Here is a 13,611-nt window from a genome sequence, read left to right as displayed (position 1 = left end):
TAATTTGAAATTGGGTCTCACTAAGTTGCTGGGGGCCTCAGTAAGTTGCTGAAGCTGACCTTGCACCTGTGACCCTTAGTTTCCCAAGGACTGGGATGACAGGTGTGCATCACTGTTCCCAAAGGAAGCATCTGGGTTTTGATGCAAGGCTTCCAAGGCATCTCTGAAGTGGGACTATAATTTTTTCCTATAATAATAAAATCTCAAGGTCTTCAAGATGTGGGGATGCTGCTCCCAAAGCAAGACCCAGAGCATCCAATGAACCCCCTCGGCACGCTGCAGAGTCACCCAGAGGAAGCGCACCGTGCCTCTCCAGGCAGCGCCGCAGGCCTACAGGGCTCTGTGCCCCGGCTAATCAGCAGCAACAAGGAACAGATCCTGGGACAAATGCAGTTCTTTGAATGTGTGTGCTTGTGGGTGTGTACATGTGCAGCCTTCAAATAACGCTAATTTTCTACTGTGAGAACTGCAATTGATAAAGGTTGTAATATTATTATAGAGCCCAAAAACAAAATTTTAAAAATCCTATGACTACTGAGTTCCATCTCCAGTACTGGGGAAAAAAAAATCCTATGATTAAAGCTAAATGACTACAGGTATTTGTGTTTTAGGCTTGTGACCTTCAGGTGGGGCGCACCTAGAATGCTAAAGGTTGAAAAGAACTTTCTGTTAAGCACCAATGAGGTTCTCAAGGTGATAACATCTAACACTCGTAAAGGCGAGCGCTAGTGTCTGCACAGTCGGGAAGAGGACGAGCTGTATACTCACTCGAGGGCATGGTGTAGGTGTCGTCTTCATCAATGATCTCGGCGTAATCATCTGTCTCTGTACAAAAGGAAACAGCCATGTTGGTAGCAGTGAAGTCTCTGGCCTCTTGGCCTTGGATGCACTCTGAAAAGGCACACTGACCTGTCCACACTCTACTATTGATGAAATACTTGTAAACACCACTGTTCCGTTTCTGTTCACACATGAGTCACTTAGAAGCGACATCACTGTCTAGCACGTTACAGCACTCAGGCGTGTTCATGAGAGAGGCTGACAGCGCGCCCGTGGGAGAAACAGGCACCACGGGAGTCCAATTCACGGGTGTTGCGGCTGCAGAGCTGTCCCTACCACACCAACGTGGCCAGGAGTGAGTGGGCAGCCGCAGGCCCGGGAAGGTGGGTTCCTGCTCAACCTGAAATCTCGCCCTCAGAGCATGGACGATGACGGCCCAGCGTCTGAGGGCTGACACGTTCACCAACGCAACCCAGAAATTTGTCTTTTGTAACGTTTTCATTCGGATATTTGAAGAGTAAAACGTCAAGAAGGCAAAAGGTCTTCCAAAAAGAATAAGGTGAAAACAAACAGCATTATTAAAATGAGTTATTTCTTGAGACTGGGTCAAGGCGTTCCAATGTTCCCCTCGATTCCTTTCAGTAAAACAGCAACTCAAAAATCGACCACTGTGTTAGTGGGAAATAAAAAGAAAAGGACCCTCACTTGAATAGGACTAACACTGACAAGTGCTTCAGTGAAGCTGTTTGCTTCTTTCTGGAAAAAGGGCCCTCTACTGTTCCACGTGCCAGGCCTGCTGACCTGCCAGCTGCGCTCACGCCGGGGAGCGCGGCCAGAGCCCTGCACACTGCTGCGGGCACTGCCCCGGCCTCGGGCAGGCCAAGCGCACCGGGGCGCACGGCTGTCACAGTCTCTGAGACAGTGCCTGTTGCCTGTACTGCACGGAAATGACAGGGTCACATCTGTGACTGGAGGAATCCAGCTCTTACTGTATAGTGGCATGAATCGGTTGACTGGCAGTGTCATGCTAATGAGCCAATTCTCTTATGTAAACTGTTACTACTCTTCTTGCCTATTTAGAAATAATGCTTAGAGGAGTAAAGAACGTAACCTACCCCAAAGCTGACCTGCTTTGCTCTCCCTGTCTCCTGCCTACCCTGTCCTCAGGCACTCGAAGCGCAGTACCTGGCACCCACGGGCCTGGTGAGCGGCAGCTGGGGACGCAGCACAGGACGAGGTGGGGAGCGTGTGCTCAACAGCGCACACACGGAAGCAACCCCAGCTGCACGGACACACACCCACGAGCCGCGTTCTCTTTGAACTCTAGTCCGGCAGGCTCAACTTCGTGAAGTCTCCTCGGGAAATGAATGCAACCAAGCTGCCCTTCTGCAAACAGCACCCTGTCCCCCTTCCATGGGAACAGCGCGTGCCCTGGCCTGGCCCCTGGGCCGCGCTCTCGAGGGAAGCTGCTTACCCTCCTCCGTCGGCACCCTCCCCAGCCACTCCGTTCCCGGCCGTGAGCAGCCCTGGGCTTGGCACTCAGCTCACCTCTGTAGACATCACCTCCATGCTTGCAGGTGCTACGGGCACAGGGCCCACAAGCCTGCCGGGTCAAGTGCCTGCCACCCACTGGTGATGACAGTGGCAACAGGGTGTCTGGGAAGGGGTTGCTGTGCACCCAAGCTCAGGGTGGCAGGGGCAGCTCTGGTTTCAGCCACAGGGCCAGCTATTCAGAGACCTCACCTCAACTAATCTGCCCTGTCCCTGCTGTTTTTTTTTTGTTTGTTTGTTTGTTTGTTTGTTTTTTTGGTGGTACTGGGGGTGGAACCCAGGGGCTTTCTACCTCCAGGCTTATACTCCCAGATATATTTTTATTTTTTTGGTGGTACTGGGGGTGGAACCCAGAGGCTTTCTACCTCTGGGAGTATACTCCCAGACCTTTTTTTTTTATATTTTATTTGGAAATAGGGTCTAAGTTGCTGAAAGCCTAAGTAGCTGAGGCTGGCTTCGAACCCGTGCGACCCTCCTGTTTCAGCCTCCCAAGCACGGGGATTACAAGTGTGTGCCACCACGCCCAGCTCCAGATCTATTTTATCTTTATTTGGAAACAGGGTCTCACTAAGTTGCTGAGAGCCTCACTCAGTACTGAGGCTGGCTTTGAACCTGGGTGATCCTCCTGTCTCAGCCTCCCAAGTGCTGGGATTACAAGTGTGCGCCACCACGCCCGGGTTCCCTGCTGCTCTTAACCAGGTGCCCTCCTTCCCTGTTCCTGCTTGCTGCCCTCTGCCAGCTCTCCAGCACAGAAACTGCAGCAGAGGCCTCGGGCATCCAGTTCACCCCTCCCTGTAGCACCAAGGACATCTGGTAGAGCAGGCTTGGGGAGCCAGGCTAAGCAGCAAGAAGTGCACCACACCAGCACTGACAGCTGACACATCCCAGGACACTAGACTCGGAGCTTAGGAAACCTGTGCAGGACACGGCAGCCAACAACAGGCTGCAGCACCAGGGCAGGGCCCCTGCCCATGGGAGTCACATCACCAGGCCGTGCCAGGCGTGCTTGGGTAAAGTGAGAGCACATCCGCCTCGTAGGGGGTTCTGAGGATGCCAGGCACACGCAGGAGGCTGAGGCGCCCTGTGTGGCAGAGGGGCCGAGAGCGGCTGCTCCCCCAGCTCAGTACTGTAAGGGCTGGGTGTGCGCGCTCCTCCTTCAGGCAGTGATGCCTGCAAGCATGGTCTCACCAGGTCCAGGTGGAGGAGACACGGAGACCTGAAATAACGCAGAGGCAGCAGGTGTCCACGTGCCTCGGGCATCCACAGCAGGGATCTGGCACACTCAACTGGCTCATGCAAGCACAAGAAAGAGCCTACATTTTTTTTAAGCTATGTGAGTTCTCTATAAAACGTCCAGGGATTTATCGGGCCATCTGGGAGTTCGACTGACACCGTGGGCAGGAACGTGGCCTGCAATGCAGTGTGGGCAGGGAATTGCGTCGTGACCCCCTTAAGTTTGTTCTCGTAGTGCGGAGTGAACGCGGTGGAAGGTTCTAGCTTTCCACCCAGGAGTTTCAAGTGGTCATCCTTGGCATATTTCTCTAAGAATTCTTGGTACTGATTTGGCTAGTTTTTGTGCTTTTCTTTCCTGGCTTTTAAGATTGCGAGAGTATGACAGTTTTGAGAGGGACTTTTTGTGGGTCTTTTTTTTTAAGTGCCGAGAGCCTTGAACCTGCTAGGCAAGCACGCTACCACCGAGTCCTGTGCCGGTCCTGAGAAGTATTTTGTACACACCCAGGGGCCCTGGAGAGGTGGAGGCCAGCCTGAGCCTCCCCCCACTCCCAAGTGATACTATAGAAGTGAAGTAAGAAGGAAAGTGGCTCAAAGACCTGGGCACAGAGCGCGAGCTTGGGCGGCATCCTCCCGTGCGACGGTATAACAGGACTGAGCTCACTGTACGCAGCAGCGCCACACCGCCTGGGGCCCCGCTGCCAGCCCCACAGCTCTGCCACCAGCCTGCCCGTGCCCAGGCGGGGCCTGGAGCACAAGGGAGCTGTGCCGTCCCCTCCAGCCTCTGCTCAGTGCAGGCAGAGGTTGGCTTGGCTCCCGGCAGAGCCCAGGCTTTGAAGGGCCAGGTGGTGTCCTTTACCATCATTCCTAACATTTATGGAACTTTTATTTGTAAGACCAGATACCCTTTGCTCTGAAACTCAAAAGTTCATCTAAGCTAGGCGTGGTGGTGCACACCTGTAATCCCAGCACTTAGGAGGCTGAGACAAGAGGATGGCAGGTTCAAGGACAGCCTTAGCAATGTAGCAAGACTCTCAGCAACCTAGCAAGACCTGGTTTAAAAAAAAAAAGGCTGAGGATGTAGCTTGGAGGGAGAACGCCCCTGGATTCAATCCCCAATAAACACACGCACGTTTCTCTAAGGGTATTTTGGGACCCCCTACCCACATGGGCAGTTTTGGTCCAGGGACTCTCATAGAAGGCTCATCTAGACCTGAGAACCTGGTAGACAACCTGAAGATGCCTGGCCCAGAAATTTAAAAATTTCAAAAGAAACAATAAAAGCTGGGCACTGTGGCACATGCCTGCTGTACTAGCTTCTCCAGAGCTGAGGCAGGAGGAGTGATTGAGCCCAGGCATTCTGGGCGACAGAAGAAGAGAAGGAAGAAGAGGAAGAGGAGGAAAAGGGAAGAGGGGAGGAGAAGGAAAAAGAAATAAGAGAAACATTAAAAAAAGAGACCTCAGACAGGCGTGGTGGCATACACTTGTGATCCCAGGATCCGGGAGGCTGAGACAGGAGGATCACGGTTCATGGACAGCCTCAGCTACTACTTAGTGAGGCCCTTTGCAACTCAGTGAGACCCTGTTTCAAAATAAAGACTTAAATATAGAAATAAAGACTTAAATATAGGGCTGGGGGGTGTAGCTCGGAGGTAGAAAGCTTCTGGGTTTCCTTCCCCAGTACCACAAAAAAAAAAAAAAACCCAAACAAACAAAAACAAAGGAGACTCAACCAGGCATGGTGTTATGTACTCCTGTAATCTCAGTACTTGGGAGGCTGAGATGACAGGTTTGAGGACAGCCTCTGCACACAGCAAGGCTCTCAGCAACCTAGTGAGACCTTGTTTCAAAATAAAAAATAAGATAGGGCTGGGCATGTAGCTCAGAGGTACAAAGCTGTTAAAATGTTAAAAGGACAGAAACTCTCAGCAGCTCTTCAGCAGTTCTTTCCCAGGAGCCCGATGAGCCCGGCCTTGCCCTGTACTGTGAACTGGCTGGGTGACCTAGCCCAGGGACCGGTGTGGAGGGGAAACGCGTTAGACCGCGCTGGCCATGCAGCTCTGGGCAGCAGAGCTACCCCTGCTCTTCAGCACAGGCACGAGCAGCCGGACACCATGCAAACGCACAGGCGGGCCATGCTCCCGCAGCACTTCAGTCATGGGCAGTGACATCACAAATGCTAGTTTTCTTTTTATATTCCCCCCTCAATCACTAAAAAAACACGTAAAAACATTGCTAGCTCCATCCAAAGGAAGTCTGGGAAGATGGAGGCCCGGGCTCGGCTAGCTGCACGTGAGCTGGGTCGGCACACTTGCTCAGGTGGGACGGCACATGGAAACGCTCGCACTCCGCCCATGTGCAGCAACAGCACCTGCTTGGGAAGCTCGCGTCTGCTCACAGTAATGCTTTTCCACATGAAGATGTAGAGGGTTTGCTGGCGACAGTCTGGGCCGGGGACAGGGCGAGGCTGCAGGGAGGAGTCTGGTCAGCGGGCGCATCGTCTGTAAACGGGGCCACCGGGGACAGTCCTCCCAGGCCTGCTGCGGCTCAGGACCCTCCAGGATGGAGCCTGCATGCTGGGAGCTCTCAAAAGACTGCGCTAACTCCACTCTCCACCCAGAAGTGCAGCTGGCGCCGTCTGGCTTCGAAGCCCACGACAAGCGGCACTTTAGTTTAAGATCTTTCCCCGCGACTGCCTCGCGCCATCTATGCAGGGTCTACGCCTCTGCCCCACGGGAGGATGCAGGCGGGGACGCCTTCAGTTGCGGGCACCTGCAGGCGGGGAAAAGTGCGGCTCCCTTCGCTCCCAGTGCTGCGCCCTTGGTGTGGAGGAGCAGAGTCCACACGGGCGGCACTGCTGAGCTTTCACCTCCGACTGCTTAAAATACCACCAGCGGCTGCCACCCCTCCTTCCTCTGTGCGACCCCTTCCCTTCCCCTGCTTTGTGTCCAGACTAGGAATATTACTACCTAAGGTCCTGCCTGGGAATACAGTGTACACATTGCTATTACTGTTTTTGAGTGGCTAATTTTGCTAAAATACCCTTTCGACACTTGTCTAGAACTGAAGTTTTTATAATGAAATCCAGAACACCCACTCAGAATATACACAAGTCAAACTTCCCGCTGATGTGATGGGCCGCTAGCTCGCTGCCCTCCCAGGAGATAGCTCTGCCACACCAGGTGCACTGGTTTCTTAGGGATCAGAACATTTTGCCTTTCATTAAACACCACACTGCATTTATTTCCACAAATAATGTCATAGCAGTAACACAAATGTGAAAAGAAATATTACCGTCCCCACTAATTTCATCTGCAGATCCAGGTGGCATGCAAAGAAAGGGGGAGGGGAAGAGAGGGAGGAGAGACAGAGAAGAGGGAAGAGAGGGAAACACACTATTAAAATGACAAGCAAATCAAACCTTCAGAAACCTAACACAACCCCCCCAGTCTGCCTCAGGAGATAATAGGCTGTAGCAGCAAGCGTGTTGACCTGAATTAAAGATTATTGTGCCAAGTTTAAAGCTATCAACATGGTTAACAAAGTAACACAGTAGTACTGTAGGGTTTAAATTAGCTTCTACCATAATAAGCAAAATTAATTAGATAGCCTCTCGCAGTTTTATGTTAAAAATGGCTTTTCCCTCCTTGAAGCAGAATTTCTATTCTCTAAGATAAAAATGAAAGCAAGCGCATCATTAATGTGTGCATTAAATGATAACCAGGGGAATAAGCCTGCAGCATGCCTGTCCCTAGCCGGCGGGAGGGACCCAGGCACCAGAAGTTGACAGACACAGGCCTGGCTCCCGCGCAGACCACTGGAGGGCAGCGCCTGCAGCGCTGCTGACAAGCAAGCCTCCCCATTAAATCTGCACAAAACAACACTGTCCTCTAAACATTTTAGAGGATTGCTTCAGGAATCATTTCTTAAAAATCACCGCTGTCCTAGCAAACTCTCTGGATGGCACAGCTGTCCCGTCTGCGCGTCCCCTGAGCGTCCACCCCAAGCGCAAGATGCAGATGCAGACACAGGCCGCTCTGGTCGCCTGCCCTCCCCTCAGGTCATGCTGGCTGGAGTCCACAGCACAGAATGCGGGCCTGCCCACCCCGCAGGAGAACACTCGGACCACAGAGACGGGCAGCTATTCTTACCCGGCCATGCATTTAAAAACCAGCGAACCAGGCAAATAAAAAAATCAACTGTTCAAGAGAGCAGCCCAAAGACTGTGAGACACAAAACTTTCCCCCAGTTATCACTTCTGTACAGTGGACAGCACAGACATTAATATTCAAACAAAGCTATAATGTGTTTGGGACAATCTATAGAGATCTGGTTAGAGTTAGTTTCCAGGGGTGCTTTAGTTAGCAGGGAGTGTCTGTAAACAGTGCAGTACCGGTAGAAGGCTCATGGGAACAGAAGACCAGAGGGAGAAAGCGCCTAGCTTTCTTAACTTTATGTTGGCAGTGACTGACTCCTTTACAAAGAGGCAAGAAGAGGAAAAAGGAAAATAGAGACAAATTATTTCAGTACAAAAGACAACCTCGGTTACATTTTAAGGTACATCTAATAAAACGAATACAAAATTGCAATGCTCTTAGTTCACTACTGGCTCATGTTATTGGTTTTTAAAATACTAATATTTTAAACTTTAATTCTACTTTAACAGAGTTTAGCACAAGACACAAAAGAAGACAATGAAACCCTCAGCTCTGCAGAGTAAGCCACCAAAGGCACAGACGACTTTTTTTTTTTTAACAAATAACAACATCCAAACAAAGAGGAATAACAACAACAAAACCAATAAACAATTCAAGAATCAACAGCACACGATGTTCTTGTGAACACTTAACATGGCCACAAGTGAGAGTCACAGAAAGCTAGCCCCGAGTTTCAGTTTTCGTGTGAAGTTTTAGGCGCCATTTACACTGAGTCACCAGCAAAGACTCAGCTTCACGGGTCTCGTGTGGCTGACACAGGCCAGCGAGGCGGTGTGCACTGCGTGTGTATGCATGCCCACTCCTGCTCCTGCACTCTGCCATGGGCAGGGGGAACACAGGAGCAGCAACTACAGCGTGGTAGAGGCAAGCTCGGCACGAGTCCTGCCCTCGGTGTGAGCCAGGGAGACAGGGAAGGAGCCTCTAGCCACCGAGCCAGCACTAACCCTCTACCAGCATCACCTGCCAGCATCAAGAAAAAGCACACTTGAGCAATGCTGTTCACCTGCTGCTCACTCCAGCGTCATCTGATCTTTCACCTCGCTGCTTGAACAGCTACCTCTATCACAAGCTAAACATCTTCTTAGCGATGGCTCCGGACTGTTGCACTCTGGTCTGCTAGTGAAGATGGGTCTGACCCGGAAACTGAATGCACCCTGTGGTGCCGGGGCGGGCAGGGAGGATCCAGAGGCAAGAGTGACGCAGGATGAAGGAGAATGGAGCCCGTTAGAGAGTCAGCACTGATCATCTCATCTGTATGAGATGCTGTCTTGGGGCTTAAGAAATACAGCAGATCTGAGTAAAGAATCCAGGAGACTTGGTCGTACCACGCCCGTGACCGTTCTCCAAGTATGAAGTCATGGGCAGGCGACACGGGGAAAGTGGGCTCTGCAGCATACGCTCACTCACGAGCCGCGTTCCTCCCAACTCGGGGTCCTGAGCCACCCCTGTGTTCTCACCTGGAAGCTGGGGCAGTAACAGAAGCTGCCTCATGCCGAGAGCCGAGGGAGGAGCTACGGAATGGCCTGGACGGCTGGCACAGATGGGCCCCTCCACAAGTGCCAGCCATTCTTATTTCTCTACTGTCAAATTCTGTGTGTGTGTGTGTGGGGGGGAGGGGTACTGGGGATTGAACCCAGAGGCATTCTAAATCCAAGCTATACCCCCAGCCTTATGTTTTTATTTATTTTGAAACAGGTCTCACTAAATCGCAGAGGGCCTCACTAAATAGCTGAGGCTGTCTGCAAACTGCGATCCTCCCGTCTCAGCCTCCCAAGTACTGGGGTTACAAACACACGCCACCACGCCTGGCTCTACTGACAAATTCTAACCAGCTGGTTATTCTTCATATTGACTTAGAAGAATTAAAACAATATTAAGTACAACTTTTCTGAGTAGGATACTAAGAATAGTCTCCTGCATCATAAAAACAAAAGGCACTGGGGCTCTAGCTTTATTCAAGTTGGCGTTTTTCTTTTCTTGCGGTGCTGGGGATGAAACCCAAGGCATTCTACCTCCGAGCTACGCCCCCAGCCCAAATTTTTATTCTTTTTTTTTTTTTGAAACAAGGTCTCACAAAGTTGCAGAAGGCCTCACTAAGTAGCTGAGGCTCGTCGGGCATGGTGGCGCACACTTGTAATCCCCGCGCTTGGGAGGCGGAGACAGGAGGATCGCGCAGGTTAGAAGCCAGCCTCGCTGGCTTAAGAGACCCTGTTTCCAAATAAAAATATAAAATAGGTCTGGGAGTGTAGCCTGGAGGTAGAAGAGCTTCCAGGAACCCCAGTACCACCACACACACACACACACACACACACACACACACACACACACACACACACACACACACAGACCCTGTTTCAAAATAAAGAATAAAAAATAGGGCTGGGAATGTAGCTCAGGGTAGAATGCCCCTGGGTTCAATCCCCACTACCACCAAGAAATAATTAATTAATTAAATCAAATAATCAATGCACATTATGTGTCTGTATGTGACTAGATGCCGAGATGAAATAAGTTTGGCAATGAATATGTTGAAAACCATTATATACTTACTCTTCTCCTCCTTCTTCTTCTATTGGGGCAGTGAATATGTATAAACCGTTTTATACTACTACTACTACTGCTACTGCTGCTGCTACTACTATTACTACTTCTCTTTCTCTCATAGGTTTGAAATTTTCCACAGCGTGCGCGCGCGCGCGCGCGCGCACACACACACACACACACACACAATTAAAGGCAGCTGGTCATGGTGGTGCACACTTCTAATCTCAGCATTTGGGAGGCTGAGACAGAAGGATCACAGTTTGCGAATAGCCTCAGCTACTTAGTGAGGCCCTTTGCAACTCAGTAGACTTTTTTTCAAAATACAGAATAAAAAATAGGGCTGGGGGTGTAGCTTGAAGGTAGAATGCCCCTGGATTTCATCCTCAGTACTGCAAAATAAATAAATAAATATAAAGTCATAATAGTGGTGTATGCTTGTAATCATCTCTTTCTTGGAAAATTCGCCCATGTTCAACAAGATGGAGAAGAGTAAATAAAGAAGGGAGAATTAGCAGGCAGAAAATAAGGAAGGCAAAAGGAGACTACACAGGGTGGAGGAGAGGGTGGCTAAAATGAGAAGGCGATAGAAGGCTTGGGACTATCCTGCATGACCTAGAGCTCTTGGCATGCTGCCTGTGAGTCCAGAGCCCCTGACCAGGCAGCAGAGCCAGCGTTTGCTGTGTCACCCCAGGTCTGTTCTCGGCCGGCCACACCTTCAGCACCGTGGACAGCACTCAGACTTCCGATATAAAGGGCAATCCCTCAGGAATCTCGAGAGATGACTGTGCTTCTTGAATGAGTTAATAATAATAAAAGAACATTTAAGCACATCAGTTACCCCAGCACTTGGGAGGCTGAGAGAGGATCACACGTTTGAGACTAGGTGCAGCAACTTGGCAAGGCCTTCGGCAGCCTAGTGAGTTCCTGTTTCAGGTAAAAAGTAAAACAAGATGGGAGTGTAGCTTGGAGGTAGCAAGCCTCTGGGTTTAATTCCTAGAACCACACACACACACACAAAAGAAAGAAAAACCACGAAGAGGCAATGTTTACATGCAGAACGCAGCAGCAGAAGAGACTGCTTTGGAAACCCCTGCACGATCAAAACCCATGCTGAGTACAGAACCACACAGGAGCAGATCTCCCACGCTGGACACAGACGGGGATGAGCCAGGGGCACTGTGCACCCGGCCTCAGGACAGACTCTTGACCTTTAACAGAGAGTCAGCACTGCAGGACTCCTGCTAAGCAGGGAGAGGCTAGAACAGAATTGCACCTGCAGGGAACGCGCTGCTCCCTTCCACCAGTCTTTGCTTCTGGGACAAAGCAACAGGGTCGCCTGGAGTGAAGAGCCCGAGCCCAAGGGCTCTTCATGGCTCTTTCTGGCTTTCCACGGCTCTGGACTTAAGCGGAGTTGTGAGTACAGTTCTGTGGAGTGGGAATGCTGCCAAGACTGTCCTAAGGCAAGGCAGGAGAAGTGCCAGGCATGATGCCAGCCTCCATCCAGCATAGTGAACCCAGCTCCTGTGCCCGCACAATGCCAGCCTCCGGCGCAAGTGAGCGCACCTTGTGTCCACACAGCAGAGGGGACAAGACACGGGAAAGAGCCGTGTAATCATTACAGACCCCTCTGCCTTGCGTTCCTCAGAGCCTTACAACTGCTTTGGCATAGACAAATGGGCTTTTCCGAAGCAGATTCATACTAACATTTACGTGGCTAAATGTTTTATGTTTTAATAGTTTACAATAATTTTTAGTCACTAACTTGAAATACCTAAGAGTAATTTTCTATTAAAAAATAGGCTATATGAATTTCTAAAAAGAACTTTTGTAGCTGGGCGTGGTGGCGCACGCTTGAATCCCAGCACTTGGGAGGCTGAGACAGGAGGATCACGCAGGTTTGAAGCCAGCCTCAGCTACTTAGTGAAGCTCTCAGCAAATCAGCGAGACCCTGTTTCCAAATAAAGTATAAAATAGGTCTGGGAGTGTATCTCGGAGGAAGAAAGCCCCTGGGTTCCACCCCCAGTACACACACACACACACACACACACACACACACACACACACACACATAAATAAATGGACTACCACCAAAGCCGGGCATGGTGGCGCACACTTGCAATCCCTTAGTGAAGCCCTATAATAAAGAAAAAAAAAAAAATAGGGCTGGGGTTGTAGCTTGGAGGTCGAATGCCCCTGGGTTTCATCCCCAGACCCGAAAAAAAAAAAAAAGTAGCACCACCATCACCACCACAAAAATTAATCTCAAAAAACAAACCAACTAAGTTTGAATTTGAAAGCTTGTAAATGCCTGAGCTCTCTGCCATCCACTAAGGTGCTCCAGGCGCTCCAGGCGTATTCCAGCCTCACAGGCGCTGTCTGGTAGGCCAAAGTCCTGTCAGAGCTCAACAACAGGGGCCTGCCCCTACGCACTCAGTTACTCGTAAAAGAGACTCAGGTCCACAGGGAGTGGCTCAAGGAAGCCTGATAGTCTATTGGGTCATCTTGAATTGGTGTTAATCTCATTTTAAAAGAGAAACTTCAAAGTTAAACCCTCCAAAGAGATGTCAAAGTGCACTAGACACTGTGGACACACAGCAAGCTGTCACCTATATGACGAATGGGTATGTGTAAAAGGGCAAACGCGGAACTGGAATCCAGGTGTTCTTAAGTGTGTCAAGGTTAGATGAGGTAGAGCGCCACAGGAAGGCAGACAGTCAGACCACGGCCCCAGCTACTGCTGCACACACAACAGGCAGGGGCGCACGTGCGCACCCCGCGGGGCCTGGCACAGCAGGGCCTTGGCTGCAGCATCAGGACCACAGCCCACGCAGGAGGGAAACACCCAGGCAGAGACCACCTTGGGGTTTTAACAGTCCTGGTTTCTTGGGTGTCCGTTCACAGAGATGCCCTGGAAATGTCAAGTGCCAGTGTTTGGGCTACACAGGCACAGGGCAGGCAGGCTGGCATTTCGCTTTGCAGTGTCTGTGGACAACAGAACGGCGCCACACTCGTCAGTTCGGCTCTGCCTAGGTGGGCAACCAGCAGATCAGCACAGTTAGCCACACCACTCACTGCCAGAATCTGCAGGTCACCCAGGGACAGTCGCATCAAGGTGCTGTCAGGAAGAGCAGAGCTGATGGGGCAGCTTCTGCTCGGGTACGGAGACGAGGGACCACGGCTCCCTTACCATATCTGGGAAATAATGCAGAAGGGCAAATGGGAAGGTGGGCTCTGGACAGGTAACTGCCGTGAAGGGCTTAGCTGGAGAGCCTGGGCTCCAAATTATGGG

The 13,611-nt window shown here is 50.8% G+C and overlaps 1 protein-coding gene across 27 annotated transcripts in view; it reads right to left on the bottom strand.

The window, feature by feature from the left end:
* The window catches only part of PTK2 (protein tyrosine kinase 2), a gene marked incomplete at both ends in the record, with an annotated part of 164,837 nt that overhangs the window by 61,485 nt on the left and 89,741 nt on the right, over positions 1-13,611 (bottom strand). For 9 of the 27 annotated variants that reach the window (XM_080694212.1, XM_080694213.1, XM_080694197.1 and 6 more), the window contains 2 exons: positions 739-825; positions 6,856-6,873. In XM_080694212.1, the coding sequence (XP_080550338.1) occupies positions 739-825; positions 6,856-6,873 (105 nt within the window). Of the gene's footprint in view, positions 1-738; positions 826-6,855; positions 6,874-7,954; positions 8,036-13,611 lie in introns of all 27 variants that reach the window. The other 18 variants (XM_080694191.1, XM_080694202.1, XM_080694211.1 and 15 more) reach the window with 5 other exon arrangements.

Source organism: Muscardinus avellanarius, assembly GCF_963383645.1.
Source record: "Muscardinus avellanarius genome assembly, chromosome: 4".
Classification (NCBI taxonomy): Eukaryota; Metazoa; Chordata; class Mammalia; order Rodentia; family Gliridae; genus Muscardinus; species Muscardinus avellanarius.
This window is presented reverse-complemented; position numbering and strand designations above follow the sequence as displayed.